Genomic DNA, 24,937 nt, shown 5'->3' with positions numbered 1-24,937 from the left:
GCCTTCAAAATAAAACGACTCTCATACACTTCGACCTTGAGTCGAGTCCGTCTCAAGGTCAGATCTCTGAATATTATTACTAATAAAAATTATTTCAGCTTCGGGTTCACATAAAAGCCTAGTTCTTTGTGAAAAGCGCCGCCTGGTGGACCCAAGCAGAACTGCTACAGAGCTGGAGAACCTCAGAAGAACTGAGCAGTTAGGAGAACGTTCTGGTTCAGGTTCTGGTTCTGGTTCAGGTTGGTGAGAAAATGGTTAGTGTTTCTAAGCCGGTGGTTCTGAACGCTCCTGAACTGGGTGTGAATACTTCTGGACCCATTCTAAATTGCCCTGGTTCTGGTTCAGAGGTCCAGCGGATCCGTCCTGCTGGATTCCGGGAAGACCTTGAATTGGACCACCGGACCAGAACTAGGTCCAGAAGGTGTCAGGGGGAGTTGCAGGGAACTGGAATCAGAACCAGCTGACCGGGTCACAGTCTGGACTTTGACCCGGCTGATACCGCAGCAGATAAAAGATCCGATCGGACTGGAGCCGCTGCAGTCGATGCTGGATGCTCCAGGTACACCATCAGAACTCATCTGTTTGCAGAACCTGAGTGATCAACCCGGCAGCAGAACCCGGTTATTGGGCCCAGAATGGGTTCTGGCCCGCTGTGTCTGCTCCTGCTGCTGAGCGCTGCTCTGGCACGTAAGTCCGGACCTTCCTGTAGAACTTCAGAACATCTGGACCGACCCAGTAATCGCCGACCCGGTTCTGTTAGCTGGCTGCAGAATCTGCTGATTCGGGTCTGCAGCGGTAACTTCTTGGTTTTGATTTTACTGTTCAGATTGGACCTCACACAGGTTCGGGTATGGATAAGAACTGCAGCAAAGACTTACTGGTTCTGTGAGTAAGTCTTTGCTCACAGAATTAGTATTCTGTGTCTTACTGGCAGTAACTGATAACCAGTAAAGGTTGCCATGGTGACGCTGGTAGCGTCCAGCGGCTCCAGAGTTTGAAGAGCTAAATATTTTCAGGTCATTGATTATTATATGATAATTATGAATGATTATTTATTATTGATTATTATTAACTTTTCCAAGATCAATACGTTAACACTTTATAAAAAGCTGATTAATGGAGGAAACTCTGCTGATGACGTGACTAACCCTTTAATACACAGCGGAGGTCTGATCTCTCTGTGGCGCTGTGGGCTCCCTGACCCCAGAAACAGTGGGGATCACCATAGCAACCACAAAGAGCTCACATCTCTGCAATGATTCTTAATCTATAACATTCATCCATCCATCCATCATCCATCCATCCATCCATCATCCATCCAACCATTATCCATCCATCCATCCATCCATCCATCCATCCATCCATCCATCCATCCATCCATCCATCCATCCAACCATCATTCATCCATACAACCATCATCCATCCATCCATCCATCCATCCATCCATCCATCCATCCATCCATCCATCCATCCAACCATCATTCATCCATCCAACCATCCATCCATCCATCCAACCATCATCCATCCAACCATCATTCATCCATCCAACCATCATCCATCCATCCATCCATCCATCCATCCATCCATCCATCCATCCATCCAACCATCATTCATCCATACAACCATCATCCATCCAACCATCCATCCATCCAACCATCATCCATCCAACCATCCATCCAACCATCATTCATCCATCCATCCATCCATCCATCCATCCATCCATCCAACCATCATTCATCCATCCATCCATCCATCCTGATCTTTGGTCTCCTGCTGGTTCTTTTCTTCTTCTACTGATCAATGATGGTGGCCACTGAACTCTTTTAGAACAGCAGAATTGTTTCTGGATCCTTCTCCAGATTTCTACCTTTAGAATATCTGGTCTCGGTTAATTAGGATCTTCTGTTGATCTTCATCAGCTGCTTTGTTCTAACGCTGCTGTTTGTTTTCCAGAGGATGTGGAGGAACCAGCTTCATGTCAGAGTAAGTTATCTACCACAGACACATCTGGGGTCAGGGGTCGATCCAGAGCAAACAGACACAGAGCTGCTGATGGATCAATGCTGCTCTCTGAGCTTATGGCCTGTTTGTTGACCATAGCAGCAGGAGCTCTGCTATAAAGAGTTCAAAGGTCAGCTGTTCCAGTATTGGAACAGGAGGATGTAGAAATACGACATCAGGGTTTGACTGAAGTGATACCTTCAGCATAAAGATGCAGATGCTTCTTTTCAGCGGCTTCCAGATTTAAGGTCCAGAGGAAGTACGTGTACCGGTACAGCGCAGAGGGCCGGAACGTAGCGCCAGGTTCTGCTAGCCTCCAAAATGGGCCTAAAGTCACTTGTGAGGTAAAAACAGTTGAACTGATAACAGCTCTTATCTGAGGTCCCCTCACTGACTTGTCCCACGTCTGCAGGTAGAGATCGAAGTCCCCCAGATGTGCAGGTTCATCATGCACACCAGAGACTGCACCGTCAGCGAAGCTTCCGCCACGGACGCTCGGGCCGAGGCGGCCTACGGCCCGGCACCCGGCTCCGACACCTTCAAAGCCGTCATGGATAGGTCAGAGCATATATCGGTACCGGTAAAACCTGAGCAGAGCTAACAGACTTCAGCATTTTTAAGCCTGGATGAGTTTCGATCCGTCCCAGAAAAACAGCAGGACACTTCAAAAAGCGCAAACTTTAACAGCTTCACTCGATTGGTTTATGACAAACGTTTCCACTTCTGATGTGACATGAAGTGACTGGACGCCGAGCAGTCGACACGCAGTCACATGGTTTCGGGACGCTCATATTCACACACGGTGACGCAGACCGCTTGGGGACTCACTTCCTGCTTCAGGCCACAGCCGCCACGGTTCCCCTCCCTCCCTGCATCCTCCAGTTTCTTTTAACGAAGCTTCACAGAAAGAGCGTCACCTTCCTGCAGACAGACTCCTCTGTGGACGACAATGTTGCAACTTCCACCCAGGAGTTTTCAGCCATCCAACAAGCTTTGGAGTAATTTAGTAAAGAATTGTACAAAATGTAGATTATTCCTCACTGCGTCACATAAACATTTCTCAAAAGTATTCATGTTTCTTGCAGATACAAAAACCAGATGATGGAAGTGGACTAGCTGAAATAAAATATCAACATTTCTGTATGAGTGCATTTCTGCATTAAACAATCCCATAAACTTCTGACCAACACCACTCTGCACAACGCTCTGTTGCAATGGATAAAAACCATAACAATGTGGATAAAAACTGATCAAACCAAAATGACACGCCAAGAAAAACAATAAAATTAAGATGAATGAACCAGAGACAACAACTCGGCTTTAAAAACCTAAACAGAAGATGTCGAGCTGCAGTCTGCAGGGAAAGTGGTCCAGAAAGGAAAAAGCCCGCTCTCCTACAGGTCTTTTCCGGCTTTAAGCCGCAGCCGTGAGATCGGAGAATATGAGGTTTCAGCTGCAGACAGACAGATAGGAAGGCAGCAGGTTGAAGGTTGACCAGCTTCAACCTGGTCAGTGAACGGGCGTCAGTACTGAAGCAATGAGACTGAAGAGAAGGACAGAGATGAGAGACTCATGGTCTGACACCAAATCATCTCCAGGGAAATCTCTGCTAAATCTGTGTTGATTACTAATTTCAGAAAATTTGATTTCTCTCCAAATTAATGTTACTTTGTGCTGAAACACAAGTCTTTTATTCCAGGAGTCCGCTGAAGTTCAGCGTCCACTCAAGAGGCCGTGTGGAGGTTTACCCCAATGCGGACGAGTCCATCAACATCCTCAACATCAAGAGAGGCATCATTTCTGCATTCCTGGTTCCCGCCATGGAGGATGGAGGGACTGGTCTGGTGGTTAGTGTCCAACACCGTGGAGCTCCGACTGGTCGAAGACAGCAGGACGATCTTCACACGCTTCAAGAATAACAGTCATCTCTGGTCTCTGAGCCGGTGTTTGTGTTTTCCCTCAGAGTACGGTCCACGGTCGCTGTCTCACCACAGTCACGGTTCATTCCAGGCAGGATGTTGCCACAGACGCCAGTGTTTCCAGAGATCTGTCCCAGTGTGACCAGTTCTACAGCAGGACAATCACCAGCAGCCCAGTGGCTCTGCTGCAGCAGCTGGTGAGAAAATGCTCTTCACTTTATGTCGCAGATTGTTGACTTCTGGAAAGCATAACTTTCCAGCATAACTGCAGGGTGCAGCTTCACCCACAGAACAGAGGCTGTAAAGGAGCATCTAAAGTCTCAGGAACTTTCTGACCGTCCAGTCTCAGCTCTCCTGAAGTTTGTGACTAGATAAACTTGCCAGGACTAGCTTAAACCACTTCACCACGCAGCAGCTGGGAGAAGCTCCTCCTCCTGCTGCTTCTGGTTTTACTGAGCAGAAATAACTGCTCACTGATTGGTTTTCAGGACAACCCCGTCTCAAAACTCATCAGCAGCACCCAGAGCTGCAGATACCAGTTTGATAACAGAGGAACACACATTACCACAGCCAAATGCACCGAAAAGCACAAATACCTGCCGTTCTCAAGCAGGTGAGTCTGACTCAGAGCTGAGCTGCATTTCTGGAGAGTATTGAAGGTTTTTATCCACACTGTCGTCTGCATCTCAGAGAGAACGGGATCTCATCGGCGGTGATCCAGGATCTGAGCCTTCAAAGTGTAAAAAGGAGCAGTAGCAGAAGATTTGGTGAGCTATTATTTCTAAAACCGCTTTGGATTTTCTTTTTTAAAACTTCGGCCCTAAAACATCAACTTATTGCTCACAGATGCAGACCCCCTGCAGGCAAAGCCTCTCCACTTTGAAAAACCAGAAGACAAAACTCCAGTCCAGAAGAAGGATGCCGTTCTGGATACCCTGCAGGAGCTGGTGGCGCTAGCGAGCACAGATCAGGGTCAGAAACGGACCAGCCTTTTCCACAAGCTGGTGTCCAACGTGAGAGTCCTGAGGAACGAGACCCTCAGCCAGGTGGTTGGTGAGATGATCCAAGTGTCCAGCTGGCTGACCTTCCAGGCCCTGTTCCAGTGTGGAACCTCAGAGTGCACCAGCGCCATCATGCAGGTCATCTGGACCATTGACAAAGTCTCCCTGGAGGTGGATGCTCTGGTGTACGCGATTGCTCTGCAGGCCAATCCAGATGCAGCACGTGTGAGAGACATGCTCAGCATGGCTCAGTACAAACAGAGCAAGGCCATCATGTTTGCTCTGGGAAACACAGTGAGAAAGTGAGTCAAGGCTTCAGCAACAGGGGGGCCAAATGTCTTACAAGGACAGCGAGGTCTTCGCTAATGTGTTTGTGTGAGCAGTCAGTGTCTTATCTGTGGAAGATCTTGCACAGAGCAATCCCTGTTAAGACTTCCCATGGTGAGACAAACAGGAATCCTTACATAAACTAAACCTAACAAAGTAAAACAGACGGTGTTATAGAATAACAGAAACTAAAATAGAAAGGGGCCAAAGATGGTTGGATGACGGATGGATGATGGATGGATGATGGATGGATGACGGTTGGATGATGGTTGGATGACAGTTGGATGACGGATGGATGACGCATGGATGATGGATGGATGATGGATGGATGACGGTTGGATGATGGTTGGATGACAGTTGGATGACGGTTGGTTGACAGTTGGATGACGGTTGGATGACGGATGGATGATGGTTGGATGATGGTTGGATGATGGATGGATGATGGTTGGATGATGGTTGGATGATGGTTGGATGACGGATGGATGATGGATGGATGATGGTTGGATGATGGTTGGATGATTGTTGGATGACGGTTGGATGACGGATGGATGATGGATGGATGATGGATGGATGATGGTTGGATGATGGTTGGATGATGGTTGGATGACAGATGGATGATGGATGGATGATGGTTGGATGATGGTTGGATGACAGATGGATGATGGTTGGATGATTGTTGGATGATGGTTGGTTTACGGTTGGATGACGGTTGGATGATGGATGGATGATGGTTGGATGATTGTTGGATGACCGTTGGTTTATGGTTAGATGACGGTTGGATGATGGATGGATGATGGTTGGATGATGGATGGATGATGGTTGGATAATGGTTGGATGATGGTTGGGTGACTGATGGATGATGGATGGATGGCGGTTGGATGATGGATGGATGATGGTTGGATGATCTAAGGCTTGTCTCAGGCTGGGACTCCAGATACCAGGACAAATTAACCCACTAAGGTTGACTTGGTAGCATCAACCTTTTATTTAAATAGGTTCATGCTAATGTTAATGCTAACACACATGCTAATGTTTATGTTCATGTCAACACTCACTCTAATGGTCATAGGTTGTCAGTCTGAGTTGAATAACTTTAGAGAATATTTTTATCAAAATGCTACGAAAGCAACATTAACGCCTGATGCTAATGCTAACGCCCCCAGTTGTAACACGGTTGTGTGTTGGAGCTGGGGATTTGAAAGCTGTAAATGTTTGCTAACAGGTTCTATCAGGGAGAGGTCACTCCAGAGATCACTGAGGTGTCAAAGTTCATGGAGACGATCCTAAACGACTGCTCAGAGGAAGTACGGGACCCTGACCGGGACCCCGCTCCAGATCCCACGGAGGAGGCCTTCCTGGTCCTCAGGGTGAGCGAGGTTCCACAAGCAGCTGAAGCAGTGCCACACCAGCTGGTGGAGTGTGAATCTTCCTCTCCTGCAGGTGGTTGGTGTTATGGGTCGGGCCATGCAAGATGTTAGCCCATCACTCATCTCCTCGATTTTGCGATGCATGAAGAAACCAGATGTTCCCTTATCCAATCAGAAGGCAGCTATCCAGGCCTTCAGGCTGATGGACATTACTGCTGAGGTGGGACTCCTCATGAATCAAACACGTTCTGGGTTATTTGGCTTTTTAGCAGAAAATGTTGCTGTTGTTACAAGAGCTCTGAATATTTGGTCGGGCACAGATTCGGCGCTCCCTACTTGAGGCATACCAGGACCCCCAGAGTCCTGCTGACAAACGCCTGGCAGCGTACCTGGTGCTGATGAAGGACCCGGACTCCGCCCTCATCAGGGAGATCTGCAGCGGCCTGCTGGGCGAGAAGGATGAGCAGCTAAAGAGCTTCGTGCTCTCCCACCTAAAAAATATCCAGAACTCTGATGATGAGAAACCCGAGTGAGTAATCAGATTACATCTCCAAACATTCATATTTATCAGGAGCCTTTCTGAGGGTCTTCTGGTTTTGGTAGGGGGAGATCATCAATAAAAGCTAAACTAGACTGTCTGGAGTAGAGCACAGAACACCTGACACATGACCTTTGACCTACTCTAACTGCTTCCCTCCAAGGCCCTTCAAAATGCCGGACCTTAGATTTAACCAGAACAACCTTGCTCTCTGCTGTTTAAATTTTTGTCATTTAACCTGGTTGATCCTCAGCGGGTTTGATTGATCATCAGCTGTCCAGTTGGTTCTCTGCAGGCCCGGTTGTTCTGCTTTGAACCCAGGATGTTGGTGGGACCTCAGAGTCTTTCAGAACCCATTCAGACTTAGCAGTTAACAGGCAGATTAGAATTTCATCTAATCGTTGAAGGCAACAATCAGTTCTGGGGCTTCTTACAATCCTTTGAGTCCAGTTCTGTTCTCTTTTTTTACGCTAAATAAATCTTAATGTGTGTATTTGAGTGGGAGGAACTGTCCGGGCGGTGGGATGATTTCTGAACATACTGTCTCCGATTCCAGACTCAGGCAGCTTATTGGAGCAGCTCTGCAGGACAAACCGTCGTCCACCGACTCCGTGTTCAATGGTTTGTCCAAGAACTACATGCTCAGCTCCCCACTGGGCTCGGTCCAGAGCAACGTCATCTTTGACAGCGGGAACACGCTGCCCAAGGAGATGAAGCTGAAGGCGTCTCTGAAGGCCTACGATCGCAGCTTTGATATGTTTGAGGTTGGTGACAGCAAATCAGTTCTTCATGATGAAAAAACCCGGAAAGAGAAAGATCGTTCACCAGGAAATGTCCTTCCAGGTTGGGCTTGAAGGAGCAGGATTTGAGCCGACAGTCGAGGCTCTTTTTGGGGAGAAGGGTTTCCTACTCGAATCTTTCTCCAGGCTGATGAGGTTTGTAGGCGACAGAGCTCCGATGCTCCGAGGAGTTCTGGACAGGATTTCCTCTGGTCCAGGCAGAAAGAGGAGACAGGTGGCAGCAGCTGTTGGGATCATGGCCTCTTTAAGGTTTCTGTCGGAGGGTTTCAATGAAATGAGAGCTGCTGATGTCTCATCAGGTTCCAGACGTTCATCTGAAGGCAATCAAAGACCGCTTCCAGCAGCTCCTTCATGACGTTCGGGTCTCTGCAGCTCCTGAAGCTACTGCCTTCCTCCGGCTGCTGGGCGAGGAAATCGGATATATGAAGACGAGTGAAATGAGAAAACTGCTTGAGACTCTGTTCATGTACTACCACGTCTTCGTCAGAGTGCTACCTGCACAGGTCAGACTGGGTTCGCTGACTCTTTACCAAAATGATCCAGGCAACAGATTGTCTCAACAAACCTCACACAGATCACCTGCATGTAGAAACGTCTCGTTAAAGCCGAGTAATGACAGAAAGGAAAGCTGCAGTTCCACACTAAGTGGGAAAACTTATGGCTGAAATGCTGCCGTTCTTCTCCAGTGGTTGAAAGGCGGAGCTGCCTTCGATGCGCTCTTGACCTCCATCCTAAACTTCTGTGATTGTGATTGACTGTGCAATGTTTCATGCTTTGATCTTTTATTCCATGATGTTAGTTTGTCATGGTTTGGACACAAAGCAGCCGGTTTGGTTGATGGGGCCTGATTTAGAAGTTACCTTTCAGGTAGAACAGTGTGTTTTTGAAGATAAATATTTAATTTTTATAAGATTTTAAGACTCCTTATGTTTTGATGTCTACAGCTGAAGTGCACCTTTATGCAGATGATGTCATGCTTTACTCACCTGGATGACCTTTACACTTTCCTCCTCTGGGCCAGATTTTATCCACAAAGTTGTAGAAATACTTCAGTATTTATTGAGATGATTCACTTCTATTTTAGGGACTGTCTTAATTTATCAGCCCAGGATGAAAATATTCAGGCTACATTTCTGGATGTTGATGGTCACAGTTACACGATTTACAGAACTTTTGAAAGTCGTAATTTGTAATGTCTAGTTTTGTTCAGAGACCAGAACGAAACCAGAACATTCCTCTGCCTTTAATCCACTTTGTGTTACGTCACCATCAGGTGTTCTCCAAGCTGACCTCAAGCACAGAAAACGAGATGTTTCTCCACTACGTCTTCATGGACACTTCCTTCTTTCTCCCCACTGCCTCTGGTTTTCCTCTCAAGTTCTCCTTGTCTGGAGTGTTTGCTGCCGGCGCCAAAGGAGGCCTGACCCCCTCCACAGTGGTAGATCCCTTTTTCTTCATCATCATCAGGATTTCCTGCTTCTACATGCTTCACCTGCTGCTTTCTTCCTTTCTGCAGACTGGCGTGTCCTTCATGCCTTCAGGAGGGCTGGAGTTCATAACCCATATGGGCGTTCACCTTCCAGACTACGTGGATGCAGGAACTGAGATGCTCACTAATCTCTACCATGAGAGCTCATTTCAGGCCAAAGTGACTGTGAAGAAGAACCAGGTTGAACTGTCCATCCCAGCTCCAAAGTCCAACCGTCCACTGCTCAGCATCAGGTCAGCAGCAGCTCTGATGAAGCAAATGAAGCTCTTCCTCTGGTTGTTGTTCTGGTGTTCATTCTCTTTTGTCTTGGTGTCTGGATGAAGCAACAAGCTGCTGTCCATCTCATCCGGACAAACTAAGCCGGTGCCATCTCTGGTGGAGGACCGGGTTGACCACACTGACTGCCAGCTTCTGCTTAAAGGACTCAACCTCTGCACAGTGGTCAGCTACACCAACACTTCCTCTGTGGAAGAGGCACCTTCCTTCCCTCTGACTGGGGACGCTACGTAAGATGAACCTCTCTGCTCCTGTCACAATGGCTTCAAGAGACACCGATTTATTTCATTTCACCTTCTATTAAATTTTACCCAGATAAACTAAGAACGTCAAACTGTTGTCACTCGTTGAAGGTTTGCAGTTGAACTCCAGCCCACAAGGAAAGTTTCCGGATACACGGCCTCCATCAGCGACGAGACCCTGAGGGAGGGCAGAAAGGGCCGACACAAAGCTCAATCCCTAAAGTTCACCCTGAGGGCAGAAGGTACCGGTCCACCCACTGATGAAACCGTTCAGACGGGCTCATTACAGCCTGGATCCAGGATCTGAAACTTCCAGGACTGACGGCTGCAATGCGGGCCATGCTCTGGGTTCTGATGGAGTTAATGGGGTGTTGCTGCAACTGCAAAACAGTCCAGTTTGAAGACTATCCATTAGTCCAGGGGTGGGAACTCCTGGTCCTAGAGGGCAACTTTTAGATGCATCTCTGCTTCAACATACCTGAGTCAATAATGAGGTCATTAGCAGGACTCTGGAGAACCTGACTGCACTTGGGAGGTGATTCAGCTGTTGGATTCAGTTGTGTTGGACCAGGGAGACGTCTAAGAGTTACAGGACACCGGCCCTCGAGAACCAGGAGTGCCCACCTCTGCATTAGTCCTAGTTTCAATAATAATAATGATAATAATGATAATAATAATAAGTATGAGGGCATTTTTCTGGACTCTGTGGTCCCGTAGGCAGTGTTTTCTATCCCTGGTCTGCTCTGCATGTTCTAGATGTTTCCCTGCTGTAATTTGCCTGATTCGGCTGATTGCAGTTCAACAAACGCCTGTCAACTGAAATCACCTGGCTGAAGCAAAGAAACACCTGAAACATGAAGGGCAGTCTGTGGAGGATCAGGGATGGGAAACACTGGGTTATGTCATCATGATCACCACCTGGTGGTGGTGCTCAGGTATTACAGCAGTTCTTCTTTAACTGGATGGGAGGAACTCCTCCTTCAAGCTGTGCTGAGGTCATTTCTGAAGGTTAACATCGAGTCTCCTGTCACATTTAACTGGAGTCGGAGTCTACAAACCACGTGGACTCTCGATTTATAAATATCCACAGTAGTGAAGCTGTGGCCTAAAACCTAGCAGAAAGCTCTGAGCTGTTTTCTGACAGACGTCTCAGAGTCAATGCATTTTACTTTGAAACTGCTTGTTTCTATAGTTCTGATGAAACCGAAGTGATGAGTTAAAGTTGTTCTGCATTTAGGTGAAGAGCCAGCGGAAGTCACTGCATCTGTCAAGTACAACCAGAATAAAAACACCTTTTCCGCTGAGCTGCTCATTCCTAACTGTGACGTGGAGGCGACCGTCAGCCTGGCTGTAACCCGGGCGGATGGAAACGGGCGGAAGACGAGAGGCTTCAGCATTGATGTGACCAACAGGAATGTCACACAATTCTCTCTAGCAGGACGTGCCAGGTCAGTCCCTGAAAACTCTGGAGGAAACCAATGTTCAGCAGCTCACGGTGTCCTGCTGCAAGCGTCCATGCTCTTATTTTAAATGCAGACATGAAATGAAGAAGGAGGTCATGATGCAGCTCCAGATGGACATCCCGTCTCTGGAAACAGATGCATCCGTCACTGCAACCCTGAAAAATGAGGACAATGTGCTGATGGACTTGGAATCGGTCCTTCACCTCCCTGCAGCTTCATACCAACAGAAAACTTCTCTAAAATATGGTATTTTTCCCTGATGTCTGAATTATTCTGGTTTTAAAACCTTAAATTATCTGCATAGTGCAGTATTGTTTGGATTTTTCTTCCTCAGATGAAGATAAAGTCCAGCTGGAACTGAAAACAAATCTGACTGCAGAGATAAAAAAGATGATTCCACATGCAGCAGATCGTCACATGCAACTCCAGAAGCTCATCGATGATATATTGGAGCAGAAAGTGGCAAAGACTGACATGAAGTTGCGTCATATAGTCATCAAAGGGATCGAGGTGCAAATGTTTATTCATGTCAGCAAATATTTTGTTGTTTTTAGTCCAGAAAACTCTAAAGTGCGGCAGGCTGTGCATTTAGTACCTGGTCCTTCAGTGGGGTTTACTGGTTTAATCCACATCTATACTGTTCCAATTATACAAGCCACCAATACTAAAGTGAACAAAAACCTCAATATAACAAGGTCTGATATTTAGAGTCTGTTCAGCATCAGGTTATTGGGTTTCAAGCGTCCAGCTCTAAATGGACCTGAGTGACAGCACGAACCCTAACGGTGCTGTATCCACAGCTCAGACCTTATTATGGATATTTCCTTATGATATATTTTCATACGTTTTCCATTATACTGCATCAGGATGTTTATGAAACGCCAGGGGAGCGTGTGAGAACACTACATAATTTATGCAGCAGTATTTATCAATTAACCTACTAATAATTGAGAGTAAATACTGTAGTTATTAAAACAAGAAATCCAGTTAGGACATCTTCAAACATCTACACTACAGCCTACCGTGGTAAAAGAAATAAAAATAAAGGATATCATACTCAGTTTCTGAATGTTTATTTATAGACAAGATCCATCCTCTCTTTACGCAGGAAAACTTCAATAAATTATAGAGTTGATCTCTTTCTTTCAGATCATAAATTATCATTCATTTGTCTCTGAAGGCAGGCAACAACTGGCTGGACAAACTGACGGCTCAGTTCCCTTCTCTTGCAAATCTTCGAAGTAAGAGGAGCATCTCAGACCTCATGTTGCCGCCCCTGCCTGAGAAACTGTTTCTGCAGTCGTAAGTGTTTCAAACAGAAATCCGAAGTGTCTCAAATATCCATAAGACTTTCATTACATCTCATAATTTGTGCCTGATTTGATTTGAACAGGGACAGTTTGTTTCGATACCAGTTCAACAAAGAAAAGGCAATCATCAGTCTCCCTCTTCCACTTGGAGGCAAAACATCAGAGGAGCTGAATCTTCCGAAGACTTTGTCCTTTCCAGTCATAGAGTTTCCACAGATTGGGTTACATATACCAGCTCAAAAGTTTGTACTCCCATCATTCAGTGTACCAACCTCTTTAGAGCTCCCCATTCCTCTTCTCGGACTGGCTGAAGCATCGACCAAGATCCACAGCAACTTGTACAGCTGGGAAGGGTCGATCTCTGGAGGCAACAGCACTATAGATATTCCTAGCTACATAGCACAGTACAAGGCCATGGCTCAGTCCCCAATACACTTACTTTCATATCAACTTGAAGGTAAAGTCTCTTTTTAAAACAGTGTCCTGTGTTGTTGAGGTGTTTTCCTGAGAATATTAGATACCAGGTTTCTGTATATTTTCTTTCTGCTTGTTTCTAGGTGTCGGGATGATATCAGGAAGAGCTGAAGACAATCTCCAGTATCTTCTCAACTGTTCTTTCAGCCACATCCTCCTTGACAGCAGCATCAGCATCACGGAAACCTTAAGCGTGACGGAGAAACTGAACGCTCGAGCCAATTACAAGTTAGAGGCCTCCAGTCCGTTAGGCCTTGAAACCTCTCTCCACTACTCTGCTCAGTCCACTTCTACTCTGAATTCAGATGAAGTTTCAGGAGATGGTGATCTTACTGGACTACTCAAAATAGCTTCTTTTCACACCAACACCTCTTATAGACACAGCTACAATCTGCGTCCTCTGGCTCGAGAAGGGAGAGGAGAGTCCATCTTCCGCTTTGACTCCCCCTTCATCCAGTTTCAAAATGTGATCCGAGGACTTTATGCAAACTCTGAGTTGAATGTTGTTTCCAAAACCAGTACCCAGAGAGATGTCTTCAAGCATGTTGCAGAGCTCAAGTACAAAGACGCACAACTGTCCCTGAAGTGCAAGGCTGTTGGGTTGGCATTGGGGAAATCCCTGAATAATGTCTTTGAGCTTGGTATATCAAGCCGGATGTTGATCATCAGAATTGAGTCTCAGGCAGACGATGACAACAGTCGGGTATATTCACTCATAACTGGATCCCTGGATTCAAACGGGTTGGAGGTTAACTCTGAAGGCTCCCTCATCTTAGAAATGGGTCGGGCTTTGCATAAGGCATCTGTAAGAGCTGGAAGAGATGGTCTAAGCTTCAGTGGAATCAACAACATTCAGTGCAGCCCTGTCACAATGGACAACATCTTTAATGGTGCAATTGATGTCAATGGAGCAACCTGTTCCTCAACTACCAAAGTGATGGCTGAGGACGGCATAGGAGAACTTGGATTTGGAGGTAAAATCACTCCTTTAGAGGCTTCTTTGTATGGTGACTTTAAGGGTCATGCTTATGACGCAGCCACAGCAAACAGCATGAATGTTGTGCTGAACAGAAGGGCCCTGACTTTCTCTGGTAACACGAAGGGAACCCTGAGGCAGATGTCGACAGAAAGCAGCCATAAATTGACCCTCACTCTCTGGACTTTATCCCTCCGCTCCAAGATGGAGAACTTCATCTGTGAAGATCTTTACTACAGGCAAAACCTCAAGGTTGATGCGAAACCATTCATTCTGGGAGTTGACATCAACAACAAACTCAGATTTTACGACCTCAATTTGGACAAGGAAGACCACATGAAGCTTGAGCCCCTTAAGGCAGATCTCAGGGGAACACTGAATGGAGCTTTCAGAGAAGAAGAAAATATCAAACATACCTATGAACTCACCTACAAAGATTGGTCAGGTTCAATGAAGTACAGTACATCTGGAAACATAATGGATGCACATTTAAGTCATAACTGTGAACTTGAATTTGCTGGACTTTCCTCCAACTCAAAGTGTGAGGCGAAGTTAAGTTCTGAACCTTTACGTTTCAGTGGACACCTTTACATCCAGGCATTGCCTTTTAGTCTGGCTATTGATTCATCTATAAACAGCGCTGGAGAACTAAATCTCCATGGGAAGCACAGCGGACAGCTTTTCAGCAAGTTGTTGGTTAAAACCACCCCGCTAGCTCTTGGATGGTCACATGAATGCCGGGTATCGACCACTCACAGACTTCCTGCTAGAGAGTCTTCAACTAACTTCACCAACAAGTTTGAAGGTCTGTTAACTCCAAAAGACCAATCTTTGGACTGGAAAGTGAACTCCAAAGTGAACAACCATGCCTATGAGCAGAGGATCAGTGCTTACAATAATCCTGAGAAGGTTGGACTTGAGTTATCAGGACTGGCCCTAACAGACCTTCTCCACAGATACAAGAGGTCTACACCAGAACCACAAACGTTCAGTATAGCTGGCTTCCTACAGTACGACAAAAACAGTGACTGTCATATCATTGAGATCCCGTTCATTGAGAGTTTTCCTGCTGCTTTCGAACACTCTAAGATGAAGTTCATCCAAGCTTTAGAATCCCTCCGACAGTTAATAGAAAATGTTAACATCAATCAGATCCTCACTGACTTCAGAGCCAACTTAGATCAGCTGCCAATCCGAGTGAAGAGATTCATGAGAAATCTTGACTTAGAGAACAAAGTTGATAAAATAAAAAAAAGACTTGATTACTTGATGAATGAGTTCACTGTAACAATGGATGACTTGGAGCTTGGTGTAAGCAAAATGAGACAGGTCTTAGAAAAAAACATTGTAGACATAGTTACAAAGGTACATGACTTCATCTCTGCATCTGAGGAGTACATCAATGCTGGGCATCTGGCTGATAAAATAACAACTGTATTTTCATATATTGGAGATCAGCTTCAGGCCTTTGATGCAAAATACCAAATTAAGCTGTGGCTTGTGAGAACACTTGATTTCATGGAGGATATCATTAGACAAATGGACTTACGGAAGCTCAGGCAAAGCAGTGCAGCATTCCTGCATGATCTTGATACAAAATACAACATCCTGGAGACAATCAGGGAAAAACTGTCAGAGCTGAAAAATAACCTGGAGGATTTCAACCTTTCCCAGTTTGTGGAAGTTGTGAAGAACTTCCTGTTGTCATTTGACTGGGCTTCGTATATGGAGCAGCTTTCCTATCAAATCCCAGTGTCAGAGATAGAAAGAGTGATGGAATCAATGAATGAGGTAATCATCAACTGGATCGATGAATATGAAATCCCCAACAAGCTAAATACAGTGTACTCCTACGGCAAAGATATTCTATTAAAATATGAAATTGATGATATTTTCAAGGACCTAATGGATCAAGCAGTGGTTCTTATTAGAGAATGGAAGATTGAAGAAACTGTTCAGTCAATCGTTACAGCTCTAAAATCCATCAAACTTGAGCTGATTTACAATAAAATGTTGGACAGTCTACACAGTGTAATAGACAAGATTAGAGAAATTGACTTTAAAAAGAGCATTGATGAACTTAATGAACGCATCTCCTCAATAGTCGAATCAATGAAGGATTTTGACTACAGCTCATTTGTTGATGAGTCAAATATTAAGATTGTTGAGCTGACAGATTACCTGAACAATGAAATCAAGAAGTATGAGATTGTTGAGAAGATTGAGGCTGCTAGGAAGTTTTTCAGAGAAATTCAAAATTCTATATATACCTACCTGGATGAACTGAAAAACACCAAAGTGGCTGATGCCTTGAAGAAGCTGAAGGATGTGATTGACACTGCGTTTTACAATGACGTCAAACTGAAAGTTCAGGACATTCTGGAGGACGTGAGGCAACGGATTGTAGACATGGACATTAGAGATGAAATTCAGGTCTATCTCCAGAGAGCAAGTGACTCCTACAGAAACATGGTTACCTTCTTTTTTGCCCACTTCAATGGACTCATGGAGTGGATGAAGACACTGGCCAGTGATAAGGTTATTGACCAGATGAAGCAGGCGGTGGAAGGAGTTCTGGATCAAATCAAAAGAGCTGACATTGAAGTCTCCACTTTTACCGTCCCTCTTACAGACCTGGAAATACCAGGATTCACCATCAACCTCAATAAACTGCAGGAAATCACCATTCCAGCCCAAATATCAGTACCTGAATTCACCATCCTCAGTTCATGTACCATCCCTGCTTTCATCATAGACTTCAATGAGATCAAAACCAAGATAGTGGCAATCATTGATGACATCCGGGGGGTTCAGATCCAAACGCCTGATCTGGAAGACATCTTTGGCAACTTAAAAGTTCTTTACCTGCCTGAGCTGCCAGACATCACCTTCCCAGACATTGTTCTTACTGAAATAAAATTTCCCGCTATTAGGATTCCCAAACCAAATCTGCAGGACTCAGGGATGCAAATACTTACAATTCCTGATGTGACATTTCCAAAGATTCCCACTGATATTTGCTTCCCAGTGTTTGGAAAACTCCATGGAGAATTCAGTCTTTCTTTTCCAAAGTATGTTCTTACTAACAAATTCAAAATTGAGAATTCTACTACAGATTTGTCAAACCCAAAGTTTACGGCGCTATTTACTTCTCACGCTAAATCACCAGTCAAAGCCTTGGAGCACATCTTTGAAGCCAAGACTCAGCTGGAGGCTCCAAGAATGGAGAGCCTCCAATTCACACAGACCTTGAAGGCTACACATGTTGCCTTCTCAGTTGACCATGAAGGATCTCTGGTACTTCCTGGTTCTCCTGCAGAGAGTTTGGCCAAGTCTACCACAAAAGTCACCACTCAGTTTTACACAGCTGACCTGCTTGGCAGTGTAGCTCTATCACTGGAGAGTGGAGTATCTGCAGTAATTGAAACATCTTACAATCACAAACTGGACATCCCAACACTAGAAGCTTCCAGTCAAGCATCACTGAAGCAAAGCATGACAGCAAAAATGGACCCCATTGGGGTTATTGTGACTGGTGAAACTAGCGGTACTGGGAAGTGGTCCATTCAAGACTTCTTTGATGAAGGTACCCACAGAACTAATATGGAATTGAAAGTTGACTTTAACACAGCAAATCTTACATATGTAGGAGACATAGACTACCAGGCTTTCAAGTCAAAGCAAACACTGACTGTTGAATCGACCTTCTTAAGCTATATTACTGTAAAAGCTCAATGTGATTCCAAAACCCCGTTTGTGAAAAACAGCGTTCTGCTTTTAAAAGGAGAAGCTGACGTTGCAGACCTGAATGCTGCACTGATAGTCTCCCATGAGGCTGAACTCACTGGAGGTCTGGCAGGAACCATGTCCAACGCCTGGGAATTCAGAGCCCAGCCATTTGAGATTATTGTTGATGTTAAGAACAAGGTGAACTCCAAAGTTTTGCTCCCCCTAAAACTCACCGGTAAGGTGGACCTTGAGAATGATTATGGTGTCATGATAAACTCGGAGAGGCAGAGAGCATGTTGGTTTGCTTTAGTGAGATTCAATCAGTACAAATACAGCCACAACCTTATAGCAGAAAACAATGAGAAGAACATCTACATCCAGTCCAGAGCAGAGGGAGAGGCTAATTTGGAGTTTCTGACCATTCCTCTCTCTATTCCAGAAATGACTTTACCTTATTTCCAAATCCAGACACCTGAGCTTAGAGACTTTTCTCTATGGGAAGATGGTGGCTTGAAATCCTGGCTTATCAACCCTCAACAATTATTTGACATGGACTTGAAGTTCCAGTACCACAAGAACCCAGACTCGCACTGCTTTGAGTTGCACCTTGAACCGATCTACAGTGCAATCAACGACAACTTTCAAATCATCCAGGGTCAATTTGAAGCTTGCAGAGACAAAATTGTCACACTTCTGAAAGATTCATACCATGAAGCAAGAGCACAGTACATTAAACACAAAATCAACACATCCAGTCTTCCTCCAAAGATCTTAAGGGTCCCGGGATACAAAGTTCCCTTTCTGAACATCCAGGTTTCTGCTTTCACAGCAGAGATGCCAGCATTCAGTTACTTTGTTCCTAAGGAGGTCAGCACAGCGAGCTTCAGAATCCCTGCTCTGGGATTCTCTGTACCGTCCTACACCTTTGTGCTCCCATCTCTCAGGCTTCCTATCATCCATGTTCCAGAAACTTTGAGTGAAATCAGGCTGCCCAGTTTCACCCTGCCATCTGTGCAGGACAGTGTGGTGATCCCAGCAATGGGCAACATAACCTACAACTTCTCCTTTAAATCCCCCGTTATCACCTTGAATGTTAACGCAGGCCTTTACAACGAGTCGGACATCATTGCTCGCTTCAGGGCATTGTCTGTGTCTGTGTTTGATGTTCTGAATGGAAAACTGGATGGGACCACCAGTCTGACAAGGATGAGGGGATTAAAACTGGCTTCCACTGTCACCTTAGACCACAGCAATATTCAGGCCAACCATGAATGTTCTGTTAGCCTCACCAAGAGGAGCATGGAAGCTTCTGCAGCCAATTCTGTAAAGATTCAACTTCCCTTCCTCCAAATGGAAATGAGTCAGGATCTCAGTGGGAACACAAGATCCAAGCTGAGCCTTGTGTCCAAGAAAAAGCTGAGCTACATGTTTAATGTTCCCCAGATTGCATCTGCAGGTAAAGGAAACATTGACATGACCTGGAACGTCGAAGCTCTGTCCTCTCACGTGTTACTGAAATCTTCTGTTCAAGGAAAGTCAGACATGATGACAACGAACATGTTTAATATTGCAGGCAATCTGGAAAATAGGCAAACCTTCCACATCAGTGTTAATGGTCTGCGTTCCACCAGCCAGACTTCCCTGAGCTTAAAGATGAACCAACAGGAGAAGAGGAAACGAAGCCTGAGCGGCAACCTATTCTTGGTTGATTTGGAGAACACAGTCGTCTCTGATGTTTCCCTACGCCATATTTTTACTACAGTTCAGTGTAAAAGCAAGAACAATGTTCAGATTAGACATTTATCCATGAGTGGAACACATGTCGTTGGGGCAGAGCTGGATTTAGTTCCTTTAAAAACCTTCAAGACTAAAGTGAAGTGTGAAGCTGATCAGTCAAGCAGTTTTGCCGATGCCGGTCTCAGTCAGGAGATAAACATCATTATCAGCTCAGAGAAGCAATCTTTCTCCTGGAGTCTGGAGGAACATCTGGGATCACTCATCCATGGTTCTGACTGGAATATCTTCAACGAAGGAGCTGAAGCAGGCATGTCTTTTTCTGGGTCGGTGGGGGGGAACCTGGCCTTCCTGATGTCCATCAGACTTCCTGTTTATCAGAGGACACTGTGGGATGTGCTTGGATTTGATGAAGTGTCAAACATCAATGATGTTCAGTTTTTGAACTTCACTTCTGCTGTTGTCTACACAAAAAACACGGATGGCTATGCCTACCAAATACCAGTTTACCTCCTGGAAGACAGCATCATGTTCCAGCTTCCAGCATTTAGCATCAGTCTGCCTTCCTGGCTGAAAGAAATCCCTCACTCCATCAGGAATATCGACATGAGATTAGACGATGTGGTGGTCCCGGATCAGGTCCGTCTTCCTTCTGCAGTCCTCGTCCCTGCCTTTCATGTTCCATTTACCAGCTTGGACATAGAGTCCTTCACAGTGGACCCAAAGAACCTGAACATCCCTAAACTGATCACCATCAGAGCTTTCGACATCAAGCTCCCCAGCCTGCCTGTCATATCAGTGCCCAGTTTTGATGTTAACACTGAGTATCTCCGGGACAAGATGTCCTTCCTGTCCTTCAAGGTTCCACAGTTTGACATCAGAGTGTCTTCTTTCACCTTACCCAAATCCATCACCATTGGACACCTCACCATCAGTCTGGACGATATCACGAGTCACATCTCAGACTTCAAAATGCCTACGATGGTAATCCCAGAACAAAGAGTGGAGATCCCAGAAGTTGTCCTACATCTGCCTTCCAGCATCTTCATTCCATCTTTTGGTGCCCTAAGTGCCACTTTAAATATTTCCTCTCCTATCTACAAAGTGTCAACTACTGTCTCTGTGAGCAACAAGGACCCCAACCTCGAAAGTTTCGTCAGCTCCAGCTGCACCTCCACCTTGGTCTTCATGGAGTATGATCTCACTGGTAGGACAGACATGACTCCTCCAAGGCCCCTGAAGCATGTTCTCACATGTTCTTATCTCTGATTGTTTCTTCAGCCTCTGCAGTTGTTAGATATGACGATGAGATGCTTCAGCTGAATGGGAACGGCAAGTTGATCCACAGGGATGGAAACATGAACTGGCAGTATGTGTTGGACCGTCCACTCAGGTTGGTGTTTGGCGTCATGACTCCCTGCTCTGCTGTTAGCTGTAGAGGACCAAATTGGGATAATCTCTCCTAAAAATAATGATTATTACCCAACATATTCTGTATCTTTTTGAGGAGAATAATCCAGATTATCCTCATTATGATGAATGTCCTTCATCTAGTCGAACGATGTCTATCTACTCTGACGTTACATAGGAAGAAGCCTTGTAATTAGCTAACTTCAGGTTCCCTTTAACTAATTGGTTGATGTTATAAATGTTGGCTCTACATTTTCAGTGAAACTCTGCTAAACTTCCTTTAGTTTTCCATCTCAGTTGTTTTTTTTAGTTCCAGATTTTAACAGTTTCCTCACATGAAGTGGAGCTCATAAAGAATTGGTCTGTTGGAGAGTTTTTCCCAGTTTTAAAACATTAAAGTGAGTCTCAAAGTGTTTGTCCAGCCTCAAACTTCAAAATAAAAAAACACTCAGGCAAAGTAATAAAAATACAGCAGAGAACAAATTGGTTCTTGAAGGAGCCTCAGTGTTGCCATCATTAATCTTAATGCAGGAGCAGCTCAGCCCTCTCTCACTAACCCAGTGTAAATGTTTCTGGATTAAATAATCTCTGCCATGGAAGAATTAATGATTAAACACACCCAGTTAATTACACTTATGTCAATTAGATTTCAGTACTTTGTATATCTTGATGAAGCTTTTATTGTGAAGGTCTGTCCTACTGATGCTATCGACAGTTCGGTCCCTGTGGCGATTCAAGCCGCTCTGGTTGCTGAATTTTCTCTCAAAATCTCTCTGCACTGAGATCACCTCCAGTGATACCAAGTCTGTTTTTCCAGTGAGAGAGAGGCAGTCCCACAGGATCATAATTCCTCCACCAAAAGCTACCAAAACCTGCTAAACCAACATGTTTGTTTCCCTACAGTTGTGGAGGGAAACAAGCTTCCCAGTGCCATCAGATTTACTTCCAGGAAGGATCATTATAATCAATCACAGATTTCATTTTCTTTCTCTTGTTCCAAGTTTATATTAATATTTGATATTTAAAAAAACACTGAATCACTTTTGTAGATGCAGAACAGGGTGGTGTAGAACCGGTTGGTGTAGAACAAGGTGGTGTAGAACAGGGTGGTGTAGAACCGGTTGGTGTAGAACAGGTGGTGTAGAACAGGGTGGTGTAGAACCATTTGGCGTAGAACCGGGTGGTGTAGAACCGGTTGGTGTAGAACAGGGTGGTGTAGAACCATTTGGCGTAGAACCGGGTGGTGTAGAACAAGGTGGTGTAGAACAGGGTGGTGTAGACCCGGTTGGTGTAGAACAGGTGGTGTAGAACCGGGTGGTGTAGAACCAGTTGGTGTAGAACCGGGTGGTGTAGAACCGGTTGGTGTAGAACAGGGTGGTGTAGAACCATTTGGCGTAGAACCGGGTGGTGTAGAACCGGTTGGTGTAGAACAAGGTGGTGTAGAACAGGTGGTGTAGAACCGGGTGGTGTAGAACAGGTGGTGTAGAACCGGGCAGTCGTGTTCATGCTATTTTGTCTGTTTCCATTGTAAAGACGACTTTTGCAAAAGACTCATAGCACACCATTCCTGGGCCTCCTTCATTCGTAGGTCCATAGGACAATGTTACAGTTTGTTTAGGGTGGAGCTACTGACCCCTTATCAAGTCACAACAACCTGTACTTGAACTGCATTCCCCTTTACCGGACTGCACTGATCTGTGCTATTCCGCTCATTGTAGACAAGGAATTAAATGTTACAATCCTGATTCTGTTTCATTCTACACATTTTACTCTATTCACAGAATAAAGCCTGCCTGGTTCTGACCCTTTAAAAAAGAAGAACTCTGCACATCGAGACTGTAATATTCTGCAGATGCCTGTCTTTGCCTGCCTGCAGCTTCATTCTCACCCTCATCAGTCTAACACACTGTTAACTTCAGGTTCAATCTGATCTCTAATCCCCTCTGGGAAGACCCCACTCATAGCAAGAGCTCCATTTTAACAAGTTTCCACCGTTTCATTAATAAATGATCAAACCTTAGCTTTGCTCACGTGTTGCTGAGAATGTATTGCACACAGATAAAAAAAGAGCAGGAAATAATCTAACAGTTATATTACTTCCTGGAGGTCATGTGACAAATTAAAGCACTGCTATTGGTGAGCATCATTTAAGGAGGTCCAGTCAGCATGGGGCAGCTCTGTGACTGTGACTTCATTGATGGCTCTCTGGTTCCTGAAGTGTGTAGGGAACCTCAGGTCAACAGTCTATAATTGCAGATGACTCACCTGAGCAGCGGTTCTTTTCCCTCCTGGACCCGCTCTAACTGTGGTTGTTTCACAGGGAGCCTCGTCACACCCTAGATGTTGACATCACCAGCCGGATGTTCACAGACGCAAATGTTCGTTGTGCCTCCCGTAAGGACAGCATCACAGCGTCTGTGTGGTCTCCATCTGCCGGGTTCCTGGGTATTCACCTTCAGCGAAGATCTTCTTCACAGCTGCAGGGAAAAGTGTTCAGCAGATACCTGGTAAGCCTCTCTGATGCTCACACTTCCTTTCTAACTACACTTTGAAATTGCTGAGGCTGTTTCTCCTCTCCTCTTCAGTCCACTCCTGGGCAGGACGTCAACATTCTCACTGCCAAAGCATCGCTGAGGAACTCGGACAAGCTCGTCCTGCAGACATCGTGGAGTTGGGACTCTGTCAACAATCTGATCATGGGTTTCAAGGACCGGATCCCTCTAATGACCAATGCTCTGATCAAGTTCCTCAACAAGTACCACACCTTACACTTTGGGTTCGACCTGAACCGAGGTTCTGTGAAGCTAAGAAACGCTGTGCTGAATCTGATAGAGAAGATTCACCGGGAGGTTCAGGCTTTAATCAGTGTGATGCGGGACTCGGTCCAAACCGCTGCTGATCGAGGAAAGAACGCCTATTTGGAAGCTTCTGAGATCCTAAGGTTCACCAATATGGTGAACCTTACAGATATCCTGATGGATGAGGTCAGAGATGGCCTCAAGCACACCTGGCACAGCACAGAAGTTCTGCTAAGTCCAGTCAGAGACTTCCTCGAAAATAAAAACTTCTCTGTTCCTGGATCAGGGGAGAAGATGTCCATCATGGAGATGTTTTCCAGTGTCATGAAGGGGATTTCTGAGAAGATCAGGTGGACGGCATTCACCATTCCCGGGTCTGACGTTGTTCTTGATGGAAACAAGATCATGGAGACTGTGAAGAGAGACGTACCAGCTATGCTCCATCATATCATGGAGTTTTTTCAGAGGACTCTTAAAGATGTGTTGCAGCTCCTGGCTAAAAAAGCAGAGCATCTCCGTGTTTACATAGAAGATCAGAACCTGAAGGTTTCCCCACTGGTCCAATTAGTTCACAGGAATGTCAGGACCTTCTCTAGACAGCATACGGACCAAGCACAGACATTTGTCTCTGCGTACAAAGACCTTGTCCAACTCAAGGTCCATGAGGCTTACAGTGCCTTCAGCATGGAGAGAGTGAACAGCGCCACCAAGGGTTTCATCAGCACGTTACAGTCTAATCTCTCTCAGACAGTCAGTGAGAGTCTGAACGTGATGAAGACGGCGTCTCAGAGCACTGCGCCGTACATCCGGGTGGGGAAGGAGAAGCTGGATGTAGAAGTTCCTCTTCCTTTCCTCTGGAAGTCCTTCAGTGAATGGCCAACTCTGCTCTGACCCTGAACGCCCAACCAATCATCGTCTTACCTTAACCCTCACATCCAAGTTCCTCCAGGTCCCTGTTGGATAGTGTTGGATCCACCTGGTTCCTGAAGGAACATGTTGGTTCCTCCTGGTTTCTCCAGGATCCTGCTGGTACATTATCAATGTTTTTATCTTTGGCAGAATAAATAAACAGAATGATGAGAA

At 45.4% G+C, this 24,937-nt stretch overlaps 1 protein-coding gene across 1 annotated transcript; it reads left to right on the top strand.

Annotated features, from left to right (window-relative positions):
• The first annotated feature begins 85 nt into the window (after positions 1-85).
• On the top strand, positions 86-24,937 carry apoba (apolipoprotein Ba). The gene is made up of 28 exons (XM_044142119.1): positions 86-687; positions 1,954-1,983; positions 2,233-2,345; positions 2,414-2,559; positions 3,701-3,848; positions 3,965-4,117; positions 4,409-4,533; positions 4,611-4,687; positions 4,767-5,223; positions 6,471-6,615; positions 6,689-6,835; positions 6,936-7,144; positions 7,710-7,917; positions 7,997-8,167; positions 8,253-8,456; positions 9,227-9,391; positions 9,470-9,675; positions 9,766-9,948; positions 10,072-10,202; positions 11,198-11,408; positions 11,497-11,669; positions 11,758-11,933; positions 12,604-12,725; positions 12,817-13,190; positions 13,291-20,853; positions 20,928-21,039; positions 23,377-23,563; positions 23,642-24,937. The coding sequence occupies exons 1-28, from the start codon at positions 636-638 to the stop codon at positions 24,743-24,745; spliced, it is 13,092 nt and encodes a 4,363-aa protein (XP_043998054.1). The 5' UTR covers positions 86-635; the 3' UTR covers positions 24,746-24,937.

The sequence above is a fragment of the Gambusia affinis genome, linkage group LG16, assembly GCF_019740435.1.
Source record: "Gambusia affinis linkage group LG16, SWU_Gaff_1.0, whole genome shotgun sequence".
Classification (NCBI taxonomy): Eukaryota; Metazoa; Chordata; class Actinopteri; order Cyprinodontiformes; family Poeciliidae; genus Gambusia; species Gambusia affinis.
This window is presented reverse-complemented; position numbering and strand designations above follow the sequence as displayed.